General features: G+C 41.9%; 1 protein-coding gene across 1 annotated transcript in view; it reads right to left on the reverse strand.

The window, feature by feature from the left end:
- Window positions 1–22719, reverse strand: part of unc80 (unc-80 homolog (C. elegans)) — a 535199-nt gene that overhangs the window by 277314 nt on the left and 235166 nt on the right. The window contains exons 24-26 of the mRNA XM_078551715.1: window positions 21124–21259; window positions 16849–16982; window positions 16422–16587 (exon numbers count right to left, since the gene is read on the reverse strand). Of these exons, the coding sequence (XP_078407841.1) occupies window positions 16422–16587; window positions 16849–16982; window positions 21124–21259 (436 nt within the window). The remainder of the gene's footprint in view (window positions 1–16421; window positions 16588–16848; window positions 16983–21123; window positions 21260–22719) is intronic.

The following is a 22719-nucleotide window of genomic DNA, read 5'->3' on the forward strand; positions in this document are numbered from 1 at the left end:
CTGGGATGACTCTTACATCTTGAGTCACTCACAGGCGCCACAGATCTTCCAGGCTCATTCCAGGGTTGGCTCATCGGTGATAATGGCTACCCCTAAAATGACGCCCATTCAGTAGCCACAGAGCGCTTCAGAGGAGAGGTACAACGCGGCTCATTCTGCTTCTTGATTGAGCAGACCACAGGCAGATTAAAGAGGCGTTTCAGATTTCTGGACCAGTCAGCTGGCGCTCTCCAGTACTCTCCCGAATCATCGTCGTTTGCTGTTCTCTACACAACTTGGCACTCCAAAGGGGGGATGAATTGCCACCTGGAGAGATGGAGGCACTCCGCATCTCGTCCGATGAGGAGTTCATTGAAAGGGATGACCTTGAAGAGGATGTTGATGCCCCACAGGAAGAGGCCATAGTACGGGCCAGACATGGCAGACATGCCTGTGAAACCCTTATAGTGACAAAGTTCCAGGGCGATGAAGAAGGCTGGCTCATACAAACCCATTTCACCTGTTCCCTCGATGTAAGATAGACATTAACACCTTCTTTGCTATCCTCAACATCTCAATGATGGGCATCGATCTCAGAATAAGTACTCTCCATCCTTCACAGGCTAGGCAGCCTATGGAGCATATGACCATTTTGTAATGGGATAAGAACTCCACCATGAAGCAAGTAGACATGGTGCACTATTTTCAATCATCATGCCAACTTTACGCTGCCTACAGCAGCCTTCAAGAGGCATTAACAGCACTGCAAACATCAATGCACTCATGGCAGTATGGAGCATTGCAAGGTGCCTCAAGGAGGACAATCATCAATCACTAGTTCTCACTTGACCGTCTGAGGATTGATTTGAATCTGAACTGTGGCATCTCTCTAAAGGCTATCTCTCATGCAAGAATAAAGTTCTGGCCTCATCCTCATTCTGAGTCTCCAGCATGAGATCATTCTTTGGGACCCTGAGATCTGTCACTGTCAATCATGGATGCGAGCCTGTGAGCCAGGTTACCTTTGTATGCACAGAGAGAGCTTCAGCAGCACCATCGCCTGATCATTGTCAAGCACTCATGGCCCAGCCTTCGTTTGGAGTTTCCCATGTTCCCATCCAGCATTGCCATGGCATCTGGGAATGAGGTGGCCCCGTCAATCTTGACACCGCATTTGTACATTACCTAGTAACTTGATCGATAATAAAGACCATACAGCAGATGTACTAGAGCTTCTCTCTCATCCCATTAGAGGCCTTCATATTTTCATTCTCGCAGATTCGATATGTATGAGGAAGCCTAGGACACTGATGGCACTGTAACGATCAGATAACCATGTCAATTGCCTTCCTGAGAGCTAGCACAGGGATTATGTTAAGCCACGCTAGCCAGACCTTCAGGTGCAAACCAGCATCCTCACATGTAATAGGCCGGCATCATGAGGTTAAACACATACCTATAACATCGCATGGTAGTGGCAGTCAGCAGACACTTCAGCAGTCCCCAAGTGCTAACTGGGTCCGTTGCTCTGCATCATGATGGTAGAGAGTGGGAATTATTATAGGATATGTTTAGCTGTAAACACGGTCATGACTTAATGCTGCAGGGCCGCCATGAAAGGCCAAGGCCTCTGACGGTTACTTAAACTGGAACCCACGCCCAAACCTGACAGACATCATATGGGGGCCATTGGAAAGTGAAATGAGTTGGAATGACTCCAATGCAGCTCGATATTAAAACCTATAATATCCAGAGAGAACAGACTTCAGTGCAGCTGCTTCAGGAAAATAAACAAAACTGCAAAATCTATACTCATGAGGCCACATAATATGATCCTCTGATGCAAGTCTTACATATGAATGGTCTAACCACCATGTTGGTAGAGCAACAGGCTTTGTTCATGTTGTTTCTGTGGACAGGAAGGCAACTGACAGAACTGAGATTGAGTGAAACACCATAGACCTGAAGGACACGGTGGGAGATAAGTGGGGGCGTGGGAGGTTTTGCTACACTTGGATGCCCTCAAGAGCATTGCATCAGATAGAAGATCCATTCACTAGATGAGACTCTCAGAAAAGCAAAATATATTTACTTACAGCTGTGCCTAGTATGAATACCAGTGCCACCCAACTGTGCTCTCAGTACTTCTTAATTTTACTAACCCTGCCACTACATCTAGGTGCCTCCCTGATATCCGCAGCAGAGGTGGAGGCAGCCTGCTGACTGCTATGCCCTGTTGTCTGAGATGACCTTGGCAGGTGTCCTCTGGAGGGCCCTAGCCTGCTTTGGGTCTCCTGCTGCAGGGCTGGTGCACCCTTCTTGGCCTGTACAGCTAGAACTGATGGGCTCACATGCAGAGGGGATTTGGAGCGGCTGGACAGGCCAAGAAGGGTCCTGGATGGATTGTCCCAGGATGTCTGGCTAATGCTCCTCCTCTGAGGGAGCCTCCTTGACTCCTTGAGGAGGAGGGGCTCCTGGAGGGAAATCAAGGTGCCCCATCCCCTCTCGACTAGCCACTGATGAATCCCACTCATGGCTAGAGCAATGGTGTGCAGGTCTGAGTGCAAATCTGGCAGAAACTGAACATTCTGCTGGACCAGGATCTCCATAGCAGGCATCACCTTTCCAATAGTGACCCTGGTGCACTCACACGTCAGTGCCATGACGTTAGAGAGAATGTGGGTGAACTCCTCCATCCTCTGTTCCAATCTGGCGACGGCCGCTGACAATCCTGCCTGCTGGAGCTCTACCTGTCTTTAGAGCTCCAAGATTTCTCTGAGGGCTGATTCCAGAGGCTCATCATCGGACATGTTTCTGTGCTATGCTCACTAGATGGTGACCCTGAGGCTGCTCTAGAACTATGTCCCACTGAGGTATGTGTCTCTGTGCTGGTGGAAGATGCAGGTGAATGCAGTGACAAGTCTTCTGACGCTTCCTCAACCTCCTCATCCGAGGTGCTCTGGGGGCTGGGGTTTGAGGGCTGGCTAGCAGCTACCTGTGGCCTTTTCTTGCTGGCGGCTGTAATAGAAAGAAGAGATAATTAGTGATTGGCTGCAGAATCATCTACATTAAATAGCACTCAATGTTTTGGCGGGTGGGTGAAGACTACTGGATGGACCCTCACTGTTGGCTTGTTGGAAAATACCAATCTCGCCTTTGGCACAGGAATGGTCCCTGCCCTCCTCAGCCAACTCTGATGCCTGCTGCTCATAGGGGATGAGTGGCCTGAGCTCCGGCATCCCCCACTTCTGTCTGGGATCTCTCCTTGTTATGGACAATCGTGTCCTGCATAAAGACAGACGGATAGACTCTGAGCAAGGTGGATGCAAAAGCAGATGATCAGTATGCCTCCCTGCTGTGTGTGCTGAGTTGGCCTATGTAAGGGCTGAAGATGCGACTTGTGGAAGGTGTGACAAGAGATGAAGAGGTTAAAGTGTGTGTGAGGGAATGCGTGGTGATGGCCCTTGTGCTGGAAGTGTATGAAATTCCTGTGGACTGTAACCCTGCGAATGCCTGATGGGTTTATGAGACTGAGAGTTGAGGGTGAACAGAAGGTTGACTTACCCTGGTAGAGCGGATGAGATCATTCATCCTCCTCCTGCACTGGAGAGCAGTTCTCTTCTGAGGTCTGCAGGCACTGACCTCCCTGACGACCTCCTTCCAAACCTGCGTGGTGAGGTTGGTGGATCCCTGGCTCACATGACGGGGGTAGAGGACATCCTACTGGTCCAGAACTGCCTGGAGGAGTCTGTCCAGGCACCAGACACTAAACTTTGGGGCAGAGGGCTTGTCTTTTTAGGGGGCCATCATTCGCCACAACAGGTCTTGGGCTGCAGAGAGTGAATGTGGGTGTGGGTGCTGTTTAAATATGGTGTGTGGAACTTTGGTCCAATGAGGTAATGGTGGGTGGTGAAATCCCAGCCCACCCTAGCATGAGATACGATGAACTGCCATTTATGCATACATAGTGAGCTGAAAAGCAGATGGTCTGGTGCAGCAACCTGCCCCGCCAGCCAGTGGAAGCTGTGCCAAATTTCCCATTCGCCAGACTTAGTCTCCGCTGCGGACAATTCCACCCTTTGCCTTGTGTGTAGGATGCAGGCATCCAAGGGAAGTTGGAGGTGCATGGAAGGCTGGCACACCCTCCCACCCCCCTGCCCCAGAAGCAAAGTTGGCGTGGAGCCAGCTGGTTGGGCACCAGTCCACCCTGCAGCCGTAACACGCGGAGGGCGGGCTAAATGGTCTGCGAGTGGGACTTCCGCCCCTCAATGGGGAGGAAGTCCCAGCCTTGGGAGCTGCCAGCCAATTGGATTGGCTGGCAGCTCTGGGAGTCCCAGCAGTGCCAAGAGCGCATTAATGGGCACTGTTGGGGTGCAACAAGGAACAAGAAGACCACCCATGAATCCTGCACCAAGGTATGTCTGGGGTCTTAGGCAGGGTGGGTTTGGGCCATTTAGGGAAGGGAGCGGTAGTGGGGTGGGTGTGGTATGTTTTATACAGCAGGGAGGTAGGAAGAAAGTGGGGGGGGGGTGCTATCTTAGGGGTGCTGCCCCCGATGCGGAGAGGGCACCCTCAAAGTTAGTACCCTCCTTCCTTCCCGCCCTTTTAAAAAGACAGCCCTTCCATTCCCACCCGAATGCCCATGCCAAATGTGTTATGGCTTGGGCAGCTTGTTATTGGGGTCAATTGACCTGTTAAACAAGCTCAATTTACCCTTGATTATTTATTTAAATATGGCAGGCGGGCTCAGGGATGGACAGTAAGGTGGTGCGGTTGACACCTACCCTATTTAATGTGCCACTACCCACACCCCTGGAAATCATATCTGGTGGGGGCATGTAAATTCCAGCCCAGTGCCTCTGTATCTGCTTTTACAGACCTGCCTGCATGCTGCCATACTCTGGGTTGATCTTTTAGAGTACCTGCTGCCTTTTTTTTTATTGCTTGACTATTCAATGTAGAAGCTTCTCCCTTGGTTCCAACTTTCCAAAAGTTTTCAATGGCTTTCGCTTGCAAATAAATTAAATTTTGTCTTATCAACATCCTACTAGGTGATTATGGCCTTTGAATGGATGCAGTGCAATTGAAAGAGGGCAACTACATTGTTGAGCTAAGCAATTTAATCCAGTTTATGATATGAAAATGCACATACGCTGAAAATGGGATAAAAGAATTCTTGCCACAGAGCAGAGAGTAGTGTATCCAGGTCAACCATAGCTGTGAAAATATGCAAGAAAGACTTTACACATTGCTTTTGAATTCTGTCAGTAAAGTAAATGTTCTGAACAGTACTTTCCAAATACTTTTGTACTGGAGTGCTGCTTTGGGTACATTAGAGTGCTTGAGTTGGAGTTTGGTGAGTGAGGGAGTTAGGTGAAGAGGGTAAGGAGGTGCTCCTTTCTTTTCATACCTTTCCTCAGCCTCCAGTCATTGGCTCTTACTTTGCCACAGGGAACAAAGATGATTGAATGTCATTGGAGCCCATAAAGCAGCAGAGAGAGAGCCGGGAATTTACAGATAACATCATAGGAGTCCCGTAAGTTGATTGGTTGGCAAGTATAGGCCTTTCCGGACTCGGCACAGAGGAGACAATTGGTGATTGATGGGTGAGTTATTATATTATACCTTACTGTAGTAAATATTTTATATAAAGTTTAAGGTATGTCAGTGCAGCTTGGCCATGTTGAATGTGCATCCTGCAGGATGTGGGAAGTTATTGCAGGCACAAAGTGCCCTCAATGACTACATCTGTAGGAAGTATCACAAGATGCAGAAACTTGAGCTTCGGGTTGCAGAAGTCAAGCAGCAGCTGGAGTCATTGTCGTGCATCCGCAAGGCTGAGGATTACATGGATAGCATGTTTAGAGAGATAGGCACACTGTAGCTAAGAAATACACAGGCAGAGAAGGAATGAGTAACTGCAAGAGTATTTAAGAGAAACAGGCAGGTAGTGTAACAATCCTCTGAGGCTATCTTGCTCCCTAACCATTTTTCCTTATTGGGTATTGGTGAGCGAGATGGTTCCTCAGAGGACTGTAGCAAGAGCCAAGTCCGCAGCACCGCAGGTATCTCAGCTGTACAGGAGGGGAAGAGGAAGAATGGAAGTGCTATAGTGGTAGAGGATTCCATAGTTTGGGGAGCAGACAGGCGTATCTGCAGCCATAGATGTGACTCCAGGATGGTAAGTTGCCTCCCTAGTGCCAGCATCAAGGCTGTCATAGGGCAGCTGCTGGGCATCCTTTTGGGAGAGGGTTAACAGCCAGAGGTCGTGCTCCACATTGAGATCAATGACATAGGTAGTAAAATAGATGAGGTCCTGAAACAGGTTTTAGGGACTTAGGAAGGGAATTAAAAAGCAGGACCTCAAGAGCAATAATCTCAGGTTTACTCCCAGTGCCACGTGTTGGTGAGTATAAGAATAGGAAGATTGAACAGTTCAACATATGGCTGGAGGAATGGAGTAGGAGGGAGGGCTTTAGGTTTTTGAGGCATTGGCATTGGTTCTGGGGTAGGTGGGGCCTGTACAAGAATGATGGGTTACACCTTAACAGGACTGGGACTATACTCCTTGCACGGATGTTTGCTAGTGCTGTTGGGGAGGGTTTAAATTAGATTGGCAGGGGGATGGGAACCTGAGGGGAAATTCAGAGTAGAGAGGAGAAAAACTGGCAGTGGGAAGTAGAGAAGTATTAACTGATAAGGAGGATAATCAGAGAGTAGTATCAAGGTAAATAGAACACTTGGAGAGTTTGATAGATGTCAGGAAGATATAGTAATTTCCATGTTATTAGAATTTATTGTAGAGTAATAGTGGTGTCTGTGTCAATGGGTCAGGGTGTGTGTGTGTGTTGCGGGGGGGTGGTGGGTCGCACGCGAAAGGCAGCTGGTCTGAAGACTTTGATGTATCAGATGATAAGCTAGGTTTGAAATGTTAATTAGGTAAACATGGGTGAAGTTTTAAAATGTGAGGTATAAAGGGAACGTTTGCATTTTTCAATAAATCAGACTAGCTTGAATTCAATAGAGGGGGTGAAATGTATCACTTAGCCAGGTGAAGTTAAGAAACAAGTGTGTTTATTTTTCCCAAAGATTACTGGTAAAATTGGTACTGTGATAGATTTTTATTATGATAGATTTTTATTATGAGGTAAAATCTAAAGACATAGTGAAACAATGGGAATTTGCATTCAAAGAGGAAAATATGTATGTAAATATGTAAAAGGAGAGAAGGCTATGTGCAAGGGAAGGGTTTCTAAGATCTAACAAGTGTGAAAAGCCTCCAGCCTCTGTGCCCAAACCGCTGTCTGCAAGAAGTGAAGTTAAGAAAACTCACTTTGAATTTGACTGTTCAGGGCACTGTGTTACTTTGCCTGGGTCTTTTAAAATGTATGTGTTTTTACTGTTGCCTTAATGGAGGTGTAGCTGGGAATTAGATTAATCAGGGGAGCTAGAAGTTATTATACTAGCAATTTGTAAACCTTTGTATGTGCTTAAAATCATTTAAATTTTAATAAATGTTTAATTTAGTTTGTTAAGAAACCTAAAAGACTTGGTGGCCTTTTTTTTTACTGAATTCAAAGCCCACATCTCAAAATAAGTACAAATTGCAAATAGTTGTGGCAGCTGCTTCAAGTTTCCCTCTGGGATTTGGGCAGCTTGGCATTTACCATCTGCCAGCCATAACAAAATTGCTCTTTGTGGGATATACTTGAAATTCCTTGATTGGGTTGGAGTTGGTGAATCTTAAGGTTATGAGTGCAAGAAGCACTTTAAATTCAGGAGTTGATATGAGGGTTTTTTTTCCAGTGGTGTGACTGCAATATGGCTTTGGCATCTGCTAAGATGTGTCTGGGAGTTGAAGTTTGGCTGGTTAACAAAAAGGTAAATAAAGTTAAGTTAATGCAATTGGCAGATAAATTACAATTGGGATTACCTGCAGGGTAATTCAAGGTATAGCACAGCATTTGAAATTGGAAAGAATACCTGAGAGACTGAGTTCTCCAAGGGGTGGTTCATTGGAATGGGCTCAAATTCAGCTGCAAATGAAAAAAATGGAACTAGAGGCAGCAGAAAAAGAAAAGGAAAGAGAAAGGGCATTCCAAAGGGAACAGGGAGAATGGCAGGAGAGACAAAGAAAACAGGAAAGGGAATTCGAAATGGCAAGGTTATAAAAGGAGTTGAGCAGAGAAAGACAGAGAATTCCAGCTTAAACTGCTGGAAGTTAAAAAAGACTCCAGAAGGTAAAGAAGGACTTATTTCCAGATCAGAACACATTGGGAGATGTTTAAATTGTTACAAGCTTTTCCAGAGATTGAGGAAAGAGATGTTTAAGCATTCTTTATTTCATTTGAGAAGATAGCTAAACAGATGAAATGGCCACAGGAAAACTGGACATTGTTGTTACAATCCAGTTTGGTGAACTATGAAGTGGTAAAAAAGGTTATTTTGAGTGCATATGAGTTAGTTCCTGAGGCATGCAGGCAGAAATTTAGAAATGTGAGAAAAAAGCCTGGGCAAATTTACATTGAGTTTGAGAGAGAAAAACAAAGGAATTTTCACTGGTGGATATGAGCATTGAAGATAGTGATGACATATGCAGCTCTTAGAGAAGTAATTCTTTTGGAAGAATTTAAAGATTCAATTCCTCATGTGGAGGAAAAGAGGGTTGAGTAGGTAAGACAGCAGCAGAGATAGCTGATGATTGTGAGTAAGTTGATAGAGCTAAACCTTTTTTCGTTATCCTTATAAATCAGAAAAGGGTAGAAGGTGGGAAGGTGAAATGAAGGTGTGTAGTCAGGGAAGAGAAGTAGGTGAAAATTCCCAGTAAGTATTTTCTCAGAATAAAAAGGAAGATGCTGAGGGTATAAATGACATTCTAAAATTGAGGTGTTTTCATTGTAATAAAGTTGGACACACGAAGTCAGTGTGTTGGAAATTACAGGAGAAAATCTGTTAGAATCATGGGGGTGCAGAAAAGTACTGCGAGTAGAAGTACCGTGGGTTCTGAGATTCAGGCAGAGGAAAAACCAATGGTTCATGTACAAATAAAACAGGAAGAATCAGTGAAAGGTAAAGTTATGGGAATGTGTTCACAATTTACCCAAGCAAATTCTGAGCAGTAGGTTGCAGAAATGTTTAAAGATTTTCTATGTGAAGGAAAAGTCTTTCCATGTGTACAGGGTGGAGTAGATAAAGATGTTAAAATTTTAAGAGACACAGGGGCCAGTCAATCCTTAATATTGTGGGATAGTGATATTGTTCAGGTGGAGTATTGCAAGAGCAGGTGATAATAAGTTCAGTTCATGGAGATGCTAAACCTATTCCCTTGTGGAAGGTAAATTTAACAAGCAAGTGAAAAACAAGTGCGGTGATTGTTGGAGTAGTAGAAAAATTGCCCATTTCAGGGATTCAATTTATTTTGGGTAATGATATAGCTGGGTCCCAGATGTAGGTGATGCCTATGGTAGTTGAGCAGCCTGTAGAAGTGTTTTCAACGGAAGTGTTGGGGATAGAGCATCCTAGATTGTTTCCAGATGGTGTGATAACAAGATCACAGGCTGAAACAAGAACAGGAAGTTCAAAGGCAGAGAGAAGCTGTGGAAGTCCAATTAGCTGGCACTGTGTTTGATAACATCGTTCAGGAAGAAAGACTGGAAGACAATGCAGATGAAGTGTTTAACTCAAGACATTTAGCGGAGTTACAGAAAAAGGATTTGCAAATAATAGTTATATCAAACAGTTTACTCGGAAACAGAGGCAAAATATATTCCAGAACGTTATTAACTTAAGGGTAATGTTTTAATGAGAAAATGGAGGCCTTATCATGTTTCAGCAAATGAAAGCTGGAGGGAGGCGCATCAGATTTTAATACCAATTAGATATAGAAATGGGATTCTGAGGATAGCTCATGAAATTCCAATGGGGGAACATTTATGAATTAGAAAAACACAGGTAAAATATAATAAAACATTTTTATTGGCCTGGATTGAATAAGGATGTAGTCAAATTCTGTAGAACATGTCACACATGTCAGGTGATAGGGAAGCCACAAGCAGTGATTAAGCTAGCAGCTTTAATTCCAATTCCAGCATTTGAATAGCCTTTTACTAGGGTCATGATTGATTGTACAAGACCCCTCCCTAAGACTAAAAGTTTAAATCAGTACTTATTGACAATAATGGATATGCCCACTAGGTTTCCTGAAGCAATACCTTTAAGAAATATTACAACAAAGAGAATTGTGAAAGAGTTGACTAAATTTTTTACAAGATATGGTTTACCTAAAGAAATACAATCAAACCAGGGTTCAAATTTCATGTCACAGCTGTTTAAGGAAGTAATGAACAGTTTGGGGATAAAACAGTTTAAGTCAACATCTTACCATCCTGAATCACAAGGGGCTTTGGAAAGATGGCATCAAACTCTAAAAACTATGATGAGGATATAGTCAGGATTATCCACAGGATTGGGGTAGGGGAATTCCATTCTTGTTATTTGCTATTAGGGACGCTCATAACGCATCATGGTTTTAGTCCTTTTAAACTAGTTTATGGTCATGAGGCAAGAGGACCACTGAAATTGGCTCATGAGAAATTGGTGGGTCAAAATTCAGAAACTATTCTCCTGGATTATATATCATATTTCAGAGAGAGATTGGACAAGGCATGCAAGTTGGCTAGGGAATATTTAAAGATATCACAGCAAGTGATGAAAGTGAAGGCAGACAAGAAAGCTACAGCTCGTAGTTTTGTTGCTGGGGAGAAAGTGCTAGTTCTGTTACCACTGCTGGGTGACTCGTTAAAGGTAAGGTTTAGTGGGCTTTACAGGATTGAAAAGAAATTGAGTGAAATAAATTATTTAATAAATACTCCAGATAGAAGAAAGAAGCAGAGGGTGTGTCATGTAAATATGCTTAAAAAGTAGTTTGACAGGGAAGAGGGTCAAAAGGAGGTATTAGTGGTGGTAAATAATGAGGAAGAGGAAAAAATGCAGGATTCTGAAATTGATTTTCCTCTAGTCAAATTGGATAATGAGGGGATACTTGAAAATTTAAACATAATATTGAGTTACCTTCCAGACAAATGTCAATGTGATTTGGGGAAGCTATTGCGGTCACACACAGATATTTGTGGAAATAAGCTGGGGAGGACAAATTTAGCTATACATGATGTGTCTGCAGAAGTTTCATCTTCAATAAGGCAACATCCATATACATTAAATCCAGCAAAGTTATCATAAGTACAGAAAAAAATTGAATTCATGCTTCAAAATGACATCATTGAGTCTAGTTATAGTAACTGGAGTTCGCCTATTGTGCTGATACTCAAACCAGACGGAACACAAAGTATGTGTGTGGACTATCAAAAGGTGAATGCAGTGACAAAAGCGGATTCATATCCTACACCATGGTTGGAAGATCGCATTGAGAAAGTGGGACAATCAAAATTTATCACAAAGATTGACGTGCTAAGAGGATATTGGCAAGTACCATTATCGGAGAGAGCAAAGGAAATATCGGCTTTTGTGATGCCGATGAACAATATCAGTTTAAGTCATGCCATTTGGTATGAAAAATGCACCTGCAATATTTCAAAGACTGCCAAAGTAATTGCAGGTCTGAGCAATTGAGCGGTTTACATTGACGATTTGATAGTTTTCAGTCAGACATGGGAGGAGCATTTACAACATCTGAAATAATTATTTACTCAATTACAAGAAGTTAATTCGGTGATTGACTTGACTAAAAGTAAATTTGCAAAAGCGCAAGTTATGTAGCTAGGTCATACCATTGAGCATAATAAGGTGGCTCCGAGAGATGTGAAAGTTAAGGCTATCATGGATTTACCTGTGCCTACAACATAACGAGAAGTTTTAAGATTTCTGGCCTTGAGTGGGTTTTATCAAAAATTTGTACCAAATTTTAGCAGTGTGGTTGCTCTATTGTCTGAACAATTAAAAAAGAACAAGAAGTTTCAATAGACACAAGAGTGTCAGAAGGCATTTGGCAGTTTGAAAACTATTAACTACAAAACCAATTTTGGCAGTACCCGATTAAGCCAAGCAATTTGAGTATATAGGCATTGGAACCGTACTGTTACAAGATGATGATATTGGAATTGACAAACTGATAGGGTATTTTTCACGGAAATTGAATGTACAACAGAGAAGATATTCAATGATCGACAAAGGGATTTCGGGGTTGGTGCTTACATTGCAGCATTTTGAAATTTACTTTGCCAACAATTTGTCAGAAACAATTGTTTATACCAACCACAATCCTTTAAAGTTTCTGGACAACTTTTGAGACAGAAGTGCAAGGCTATTCAGATGCAATTTATTACTGCAACCATTTAACCTACAAATTACACATGTGGCTGGATGAGAAATTCTGATTGCAGTTGCATTGCCAAGAGTTTGAAGCTAAAGGGAAAATTGGAAATTTAAAACCTGGACACTCGACTGGAATAATTTCTGTTGATACCAAGGATTTGTATGTATGGTGTTACGTTAATGCATGCATTTGGTAATGTAATAGTGCAATAAGTACAGGAGGTAATGTAAGATGGGTTCAGAAAATAAAACCAACTTTTTAAATTAAGACAGTTCATTTTTCAACAAGAAGGGAGATGTCAGGAAGATATAATAATTTTCATAATGTTATTGGAATTTATTGTAGAGTAATAGTGGGATCTGTGTCTATGGGTCTGTACGTGTATGTGTGCGCGCACGCATGGGACTTAACTGAATTAAAGGCAGCTGGTTTGAAGGCTTTGATGTATCAGAAGATAAACTAGGTTTGAAATGTTAAGTAGGTAAGCATGGGTGAAGTTTTATAATGTGAGGTGAACAAAGAATTAGAGTAGGCAATAGTAAGTCATTAGATGGTGCCAGAATAAGAGGGAAAGTGAAAAAAGCCTAAATTAAGGTTAATGTGCATGTATATGAATGCATGGAATGTGGTTAATAAGATTGGTGAACTACAGGCACAGGTTAACAAGTGGAATTTTGATATTATTGCCCAAACAAAGACCTGGCTCAAAGAAGGGCAGGACTGGGTGTTAAATATTCCTTTGTACAAGGTGTTTAGGAAAGAGAGGAAAGGGAGAAAGTAGGGGGAGGGGGGCGGGTTATAGCAGTATTGATTAAAGATGCCATTACTGTACTGAAGGTAGAGGATTTTCCAGATGGGTCAAGGATGGAATCTCTCTGGCTAGAGGTAAGGAATGAAAAAGGTGCAATAACATTGACTGGTGTAGTATACAGACCACACGGAAGGGATGTAGGGAAACAAATTTGCAAAGAAATTACAGAGAGGTGCAAGAATTATACAGTAATTATAGTGGGGGACTTCGATTATCCAAATATAGACTGGGATAGGAATAGTGCAATGAGACAAAAGGGGCACGACTTCCTGGAATGTGTTCAGCAGCAGTATGTTTCCAGACCAACAAGATGAGAGGCAATATTGCACCTGGTTCTGGAGAATGAGTTGGCCCTAGTGGATCAATAGGGGACAGTGATTGTTGTATCGTAAGGTTTACGTTGGCCATGGAAAAGGATAAGGAACAATCCAGAGCAGGGATAATTAATTAGGGGAAAGCCAACTTCAATGGAATGAGAATGCATCTGAGTCGAGTGAGTTAGAATTAAATGTTGGCAGAAAACACGGTGGCTGAACAATGGGCCTTCAAAGAAAAAGCATTGAAGACAATGTCAAGGTATACTCCCTTGAAGGGGAAAGGTAGAACAAATAAATCCAGAGCATTCTAGATGATGAGAGAGATAGAAGTGAAGAGGAAAAGAAAGAAGTGCGCGTATGGCAGATGTCAGGTAGAAAATACACTGGAGAGCCAGACTGAATATAGAAGGACCAGAGGGGAAGTGAAAAAACAACTAATAAGAAAAACAAGGAGAGAGCATGAAAAGAGACTGGCAGTTCACATAAAAGGGAATGCTAAGGTCTTCTATAAGCATGTAAATAATAAAAGGGTGGTAGAAGAGAGAGTTGTGTTGATTAGGAATAAGAAAGGGGACATACACATGGAGGCAGGTGAAACATTGGACGTATTAGACAAGTACTTTGCATCTGTCTTTACAAAGGAAGAAGATGCTACCTAGACCGAAGTGAGAGAGGAAGTAACTGGTACACTGAAAGGATTTACAATTGAGAAGGAGGAGGTGTTAGAAGGGCTATCTTTACTTAAAGTAACTCTTTTGAGTCAACCAAATAAACTAAATTAACAAAATCTATCTTTACTTAAAGTAGGTGAAATACCAGGACTGGATGAGATGCATCCAAGGGCACTGGGAGTGAAAATTGCAGAGGCACTAGTGATAATCTTCCAGTCTTCCTTAGACACAGGAGTGGTGCCCAAGGACTGGAGAATTGTGAATGTTACGCCCTTGTTCAAAAAGGGGTGCAAAGATAAAGCCGCCAACTACAGACCAGTCGGTTTGACTTCAGTGGCAGGGAAACTTCTGGAAACTATAGTTTGAGACAAAATCAATAGTCACTTAGACAAATGCAGGATAATTAAAGAAAGCCAGCATGGATTCATTAAGGGAAAGCCATGTTTAGCTAACTTGCTGGAGTGTTTTGAGAAGGTAACAGAGAAGGCTGATATGGGCAATGCTGATGATGTGGTATAAATGGCTTTTCAAAAGGCATTTGATACAGTGCCCTACAATAGGCTTGTGAGCAAAATTCTAGCTCATGGAATAAAAAGGAATGTAGGCACTTGGATAAGAAATTCGCTGAGTGACAGGAAACAAAGAATAGTGATAGATGGTTGTTTTTCAGATTGGAAGAAGGTTCGTAGTGGCATTCCCAGGGGTCATTCCAGGGGTCAGTGTTGGGACCCTTGCTCTTCCTGATACATATTAATAACCTAGACTGTGGTGTTCAGGGCATGATTTCAAAATTTGTAGATGATACAAAGATTGGAAACATTGTCAACTATGATGAGGATAGTCTTGAACTTCAAAAGGACATAGGCATTGGTGGACTGGACAGACAAGTGGCAGATGAAGTTCAATGCAGAGAAAAATAAGGTGATTCATTTTGGCAGGAATAATATGGATAAACTGTATGAAATAAAGGGAGAAACTTTAAAGGAGGTGCAGGAACAGAGGAGCCTCGGTATATAAATACATACGTCATTGAAGATGGCAGGACATGTTGAGAGAGCAGTTGATAAAGCACATAGTATCTTTGCTTTATTAATAGAGTACAAGAGTAAGGAGGTCATGTTATATTAGTTAGGCCTCGTCTGGAGTACTGCGCCCAGTTCTGGGTGCCACTCTTGAGGAAGGATATGAAGGCATTGGAGAGACTACAGAGGAGATTCACAGGAATGATTCCAGGGATAAAGGACTGTAGCTATGAGGATACATTGGGTCCATTTTACTTGGAGAAACGAGAGAGGAGCCTTGATAGAAGTATTCAAGATCCTGAGGGATATGGACAGGGTAATCAGTGAGAAACAGTTCCCACTCAACAGAGCATCAAGAACTAGAGGGCATAGATTCAAAATAATTGGCAAAAGGAGTAAAAGTGAGGTGAGGAAAAATTTTTCATCCAAAGAGTTGTTGGAGTCTGGAACAAACTCCATGAGAGGGTGGTGGAGGGAGGTTTGATCGAGGTATTCAAAACAGAATTGGATTGCTACCTGAAAAGAAAGAATATGGAAGGGTAAGGAGACTCGATGGGCTGAATAGGCTCATTCTGCACTGTAAAGTTTCTATGATACTGTAATCCTGGTAATTGTTCAGAAATATAAATACTTTTCACTTATCATTGCCTCTGGGAGAATGTTTCTCCCAAACTTGAATAATATACTTGTTTTCTGCTTTTTCATTGCATTGGGCTTCCTCTGAATTCTGAAACTTTTTTCTTGCTCTCTTTTTCAGGTGAATAAACTTATTGCATTCTGTGACAACAATCAAATTTACTGATTTTGTTTATTATTTTAACGAGTACCCCTCTGAAATAGACATTGAATAATTGTTGCCCGAAGGTGGACTTTTCTTATGAGCTATTTCAATAATATAACAATTTATATTCTTTTTTAATTCTATTCCAGCTTCCAACACCATGCAGTGTGTACCACTCAATCTCAAATGCTAGGATGACAATGACTAATTTTTGATTAGGTGTTTCATCTGAATCACAGAATCACCACTGGCAGTAAATTGAGCTACTGTATTTCGCAGTAAGTGAAGGATTATAACCGAGCAATTATCTCAAGGGTCTTAAAGCCCATCATCAACTAGTCCATTTTTGAGGTAGACAGTTTTACTGGTCTGGATGCAAAGGAAAAGTAACTACAATGGGCACTGATCGTCCACCTTATTTATACTTATAATTAATTTGCAGTTGTTCTTTATTAAAAGAACTTAATAAATAAATAATAATAAAACATTATCTCAAAATCCTTTCCAACCTTTTTTCTCTTCACACGCTGTATCTGATTTGAGAGTATGGCTGCTGCTGTGTAGTGAATCCTTCGAATCTTGTTCGTCATCAATAATTCCCGCAAAACTGATTTTTCGTTCATATCTATGCCGATCTAGTTCAGGATCCAGATGGAGTCTGCAGCTTTCCAAGTCCTGTTTAAAAGAAATAGACATCATTCAGACCAATGTAGCAAGAACTATTTTTAAAACTTGCAGTTAAAATTGAATAGGAAGTTTTCACGTTGTTTGAAATGTAGTGTGCATAAATATTGTGATTCTGGTAAAAAAACGATGTGCAACTGGCCATTGTTTTTGGCTCTTTTGGGTATTTATACTATGTTTTATACTATGTTGGGTAATATTTTCTCTGACATGCTGATTTGTTGAAAGTAAGCAGTCATCGATAATACTCACAATAAGAGGCTCAGTGCGAGGTCGAGGCAAGCAGGGAAACGTTTCCCGGAGGAATGTTGTTATCTCAAGAAGAAGTTGGCATGCTGCCATCTTTAATGCAAATGGACAGCCACACTTGGTGGGATTAACAGTATCTGTCAAAAACATTGGAATGGTCAGAGGTCAAGAAATACTGGTTTAAATAAACAAGATGGGTGGGGGTTTAATTATCCCAGAATCATGGAATAGTACAACGTAGAAGGCCGCTATAGGATCTGTTTTGACTACCCTATCAGACATTACATTCCAAATCCTAACCACTCATTGCACAAAGTTTATCCTCATGTCGCATCTGGTTTCTAAGTGCTCTTTGGTTATCGGCCCTTCAAACATTGGAAACAGTTTTTCTTTATTTACTCTATCTAAACACCATCATTAACCTCCTCTTAGCCTTCGCTGTTCTAAGGAGAAAAACTGAAGATTCTCCAGTCTATTCACGTACCTGTAATCTCTCAACCCAGAAATATCCTTTCACTAATAATTAGCCCATATAAATCCATCATTACATCCTCTTCCTAAAATCAGCCATTGCTGCATTCTCCTATTAATAATCAGTGCACATGAATTCATTGCTATCTCCATATCCACAAACTCAGTTTATGGTATTGTAAACATGCCAACTAATAGAACACAAGGATAAATGTGTACTCATATGACACCTTAGCCAAATGAAAAGTATTCAAATTATAAGCTAATATTTGACTCATTTATGCTGTTTTTTTTTTGCTGGTGGTAGTTACCTAAAATAGTGTTTACTGACATACATCCACCGTCACATCCCTACTGTAATAAAATCAAAAGTAATATCCACAGCGGTATTCAATAAGGACCTAAGAATTTGAAGAACAATAAAGGAACACTTGATCTATAAAGTTCTTTCTGACCGCATACAGCTCATGTCCAGTTCAATTCAATTTCCTATTGCTCAAAATCTGATCCTAACAAATACCATGTAGTGCTGGGCATTAAATGATACTCCTTCAACTCTTCCCGAGAAAGTAATCCTCTGGTTCTCCACTTAGAAGAATCCATAGAGCCAGCTATCACTACAATAGTTGGATGCTTATTTTGGAAGCTTAAAGGTATACCTGAAATTTGCACTGTTCAGGGTTTTATTTATTTATTTATTTAATGTACAACTTAATGGCTGAAATACACATATTCAAAGGTAGTGAATTTTTGGCTTTGAACACAACTCTTCTTTTCTGATTTCCTGAATTAATTCAACTTTTGTTGACTATCACATTAGTTGCATATCTCATAAAGACCCTGAAAGTAAAAGCCCTACAGTTTCCAAGAAATAGAAGGTCCAGAAGGAATACCTTTTTCTCAATGTATTTCTTTGTTTAGAAGAAAATATTAACCTCATGAGGTATTTGACTGATGTAGTTTTTAAAAATTTGCACTTGCACAGAACACTCTGGGCTAAAAATGGTATAAGGCTCGTTAACAGGCATGGGAATCACAATGCATAATTAACCTGCGTCTGTTGAAAATATTGTAGGCAGAATGCAAACTTTGTGCTGCTTTCTCATTTCCATGATAATGGCCCGCAGTCCAGTGCTAAAAGTGCTGTGCAGCTAGCTGCACCCTCAGGAGGGGTCCAAATTCATGTAAGGATAGCACCAATTAAATTTAGCCTACACTTCTTAAAGGGGAGGTGCATTCTGGCTGCAGAAGCTCACTGAATTGGTTGGAAAACAGTTGTAGCGCAGGAACAAGCTGGACTAATCGTGCAATAAGCCAAAGAGAGGGCCCTTGGTTCTCCAATTTGGTGCGCTGGGGGCCTTAACATAGGAGGTTGAAAGGAGGATAGAGGTGCTTTATCTGCAGCAGGCTAGAAAGCTCTCAAAACAGACACTGCAAAGGTAATGGGAGCAGAAAACGGTAGAGATCAATGCTAGGACAATGGTCCCAAGGACCTGGATGCAGTGCAGGAAGAAACTCAATTATCTCAAAAAAGTGGTCAAGGTCCATTAATGTATCTTCAAATTCCATATTCCAGTAATTGCACCACCAACCTCACACATGGCTCAATGCCTCATCCTCACCATTTACCCATCAACACTTCTAACAATCAGGACTCATGCTTAACATTTGTGCAATCTATCTGACCTTCACACAGCTACCACTGCGCCGATCCTCACACCCACATTTCACAGCTTTTACACATTCATATCTATTGAGCTCTGATAGCCATGCCCAAATGTATTGCAACACACCCACTCACACTCTTCCCCATTCTATGGACAGGCCCTTACCCTCCTCCCAGAGGATACAGTGCTCAGCAATATTAATGTGGCCATCAGTGAGGTTGTGGCAATTGACATAGCTGTTGCTACCCAGGATAAGATACGTTCCCGCTTTATGCATCTTCTGCAACCCCACTTCACCCACAAATTAAAAATGAAGTACAAGCTACAGCTGGTATAATCATTCACCTTTTACTTAGCTCCCCTTCCCTCACACCAACCCTCTGCTTGTGCATTTGTACCTTCAGTTACCCATGAATACCCAGATACCTGGTCCGCAGTGGTGCATGAAGGTGAAGGCCCAGATAAAGAGCAGACCTCTGAGGAAGAAGTACCATCACCTGACTTGGTGCTCATGGTCACCAACTTAGATAATGGCACTGTATATATTAGAGGGTAGTATAGAGGCAGGAGCTACATGTGGTGAGTTACTAGGCACGAGTGTTGCAGTGGAAGTTCAGAATGAGGTTATGACATCTTTGCTTGTTGCCACACCTGGTGCCATGCAGACTCAGGCTGATGCCATCATGGCTGTGGATGCTTGTGCTCATGCAGGGGCTCATAGCAGTCCAGTAATCTGTGCTCTAGCAGATTACTTGGGTGGTTGGCGCTTCGCCCTGGAAGAGTACCAGTGGCTCTTTGATGTATGAACCTGCTTTCCTCTCCCAGGATGACAGCATTCGTCCTCCCAACACTACTACTTCATCATTGCCCCTGCTGTTGCCTGTTGACCAGCCAGCCCAGATTGTTGCTGCTCATGTTGAGATGATACAGTCCAAAGCTTGACCTTCAAGGCCCAGAACTGCTCAAGGGTGTCCTGCAAGGCCATTGGCATTGGGAACATTAGCAGCTATCCTGGGTGCCGCTATTGAGTTAGCACTATGTAGAAACTCTAAGCCGGGCAAAGGCACCCACAAAACAGACACTAAGAGAAAGCACAAGGGTGGATAATTGAATATTTCATGTATTAATGGAATAGTTGCTCTATGATTTCTTTCATTTCAGGATTTTGGCAGTTACAAAGGGGTGGTAAGGTGGGCAAATGTAGAGCAATAGTGATCTGGGTGTTTTTCATGGGAACCAGAGTCTAATTTGATGCTCATGGGCAACCTGTCCAGAAAGATAATGTCTGGAAGCCTCCTTTCTTCCTTCACTTCTTTCTCCTTTTCCTGAGGTGGTTGCCGAAACCTTGGTGGCGAGGGCTGCACCCTCATAATGACCAGGTTGTGGAGGATGCAGCAGACCACCACAAACTGGGAGAAATGCTTCAGTAAGTACTGAAGGGATCACCCAGATCAGTCCAGGCAGTGGCATCATTGCACTCCAATGGTCTACTCCATGGCACCTCTAGTTACAGCATGGCTGTCATTGTAGAAGTGCTGTCCACACATGGTAGCTGCTGAAGAGTCATAAACCATATGTGCACATGTTGTGGTCATTGAGCTTCATTAGAGCAGCGTAAGAGGCTGAGGACATCGTGATCTGAGTGGAGAATTCAAATGACAGGTGACTAGGCTTGAGGATCAACACTTGATTCAGAATTTGACATTTTACAGCCTTCTGAACTCAGAGCACCAAATTTAACAATTGCAGATCATAAACTTGACCTTCATTACTTTTTTTTTGGATGGTAGCTGTTGAAGATGATTTTCTGTTTTTCCCATTTACATTTTCTCTAGTCCCAACTTTTGTTTCCTTACTTGTCCCATTATCACTTCCTTTTGGCATTCAATCTTTCCTGATTTCCACCATAGAATGGACCTTCCTTTTTGTTCTTTCCCCACTCCCCATCTCTGTACTTACTTAAAATCTGTTATATCGCTTAACTTTTTCCAGTTCTGACAACAGGTCATTAATTTGATACATTAATCTGTTTCTCCAAATATATTGCCTGACCTGCTGAGTGCTTTCAACATTAACTATTTCAGGTTTCCAGCATCCACAGTTTTTTGTTTCAGTCAAAATGAAATAACTTAAGACATACTGTCATCAAGAAAATCTTCTTCTTCATCTTCTTTCCTCAATCGTCTTTTTGTCTCATCATCATAAATGAAACTCAGTATGTTTGCTGGGCTCTCACTTTCTGTGTGACACAGCTCATTCAGTCTGTTCCCAATAGCCTGTCAGAAATCCAGTATCATAGCTTCAGAGAGCAATCTAAGTATTTACATGTAGATAGAAAAATGCCAGCAGTAACATTTTTAAAAATGTTCATTTTAGTTTGAGTAGTTTGGTACAAAATCACACTATGTGCATTGTTGACTCTTCATTACACATACCCATGCACTCTATTTCTCTCTCTCACCCTCTCTCTCTCTGCAGGATCGTACACAATATTATCCACATAGGTACCTGAGAGATGCTGAGTGGAAACATAGAAACATAGAAACTAGGAGCAGGAGTAGGCCATTCGGCCCTTCCAGCCTGCTCCACCATTCATTATGACCATGGCTGATCATCCAACTCAATAACCTACTCCCTCTTTCTCCCCATACCTTATAGAAACATAGAAAAGGAGGAAAAACTGGTTGAAACAATGAAGATTGAAATGGGACATAACTCAGGCTTGAATAACAGAATCTGCATACCCAAAAATCATGGGCATGCAGTTTCTGATCTTCCAATTATTAATTTTAAATAAAGTGTCAATTAATGAGCTGATGTAGCAGCTACTGCTATCTTGGACATGGCTTTAGCTTGAGTAGGGAGTTTTATTATAACACCGCCTTAATTTTTGAGGCCACAACAGAACAACTGCAGTCTGCCATCACATTTGTTCCTCCCATTTGTAGGAATATAGCAAATTAGGTAGTACAAAAAAGACCAGCAAGGTCATCAGACAAAGAAATATGTAGGAGGAACTAGGGTCAGCCTAACATATAAACTATACATCATAACGTTTGAAGGACTTAATTTCTATCAAGTGTGGACTGCCTTAGTCAGGAGCGGTCTTGCTAGTAATACCACTGAGAACAAAATGATTTAAGATGCATCTGCAATAGAGCAGGGGGTGATATTTCCGTGTAAGGGTTTCTTTGTGACTAAAGTGTGCACAGGGCCCTCCCTCTGGAAATTATGAAGGCAATTTTAAACCATGAAATAGAAATTCTACTTTTAATTTGGTTTCAATAGGTGGATTAGAATTATATACACTTCAGTCACATTAAATGGTATTATGTTGCTTTTGTTTGACTGAGTTGGGGGGTGGCTACGAGACAAAGATGCCTGCTTATCCCATGTTTTTTGTAGTGGTCTTGCAATCTCTAACAATTAATGTTCATCCATCACTCCTGTGCTAGTTGACCCTCATTGGTTCCCAATCAAGAAATGGCCTGATTTTAAAACTCTCGTTCTTGTTTTCAAATTCCCCCCATGGCCTAGCCTCTCCTTATCTCTGTAATCTTCTCCAGCCCCACAATTCTCCAAGCTATCTGTGTCCCTCCAATTCTGGCCTCTTTTAATTTCCCCAATTTTAATTGTTCCACCATTGATAGTTGTACCTTCAGCTGTCAAGGCCTAAAGTCTGGAATTCGCATCTGAAATCTCTCCTCGTTTTGATATCCCTTTACACTTTTAAGAT

The sequence above is a fragment of the Cetorhinus maximus genome, chromosome 11 (assembly GCF_964194155.1).
Source record: "Cetorhinus maximus chromosome 11, sCetMax3.hap1.1, whole genome shotgun sequence".
In the NCBI taxonomy this organism is placed as follows: Eukaryota; Metazoa; Chordata; class Chondrichthyes; order Lamniformes; family Cetorhinidae; genus Cetorhinus; species Cetorhinus maximus.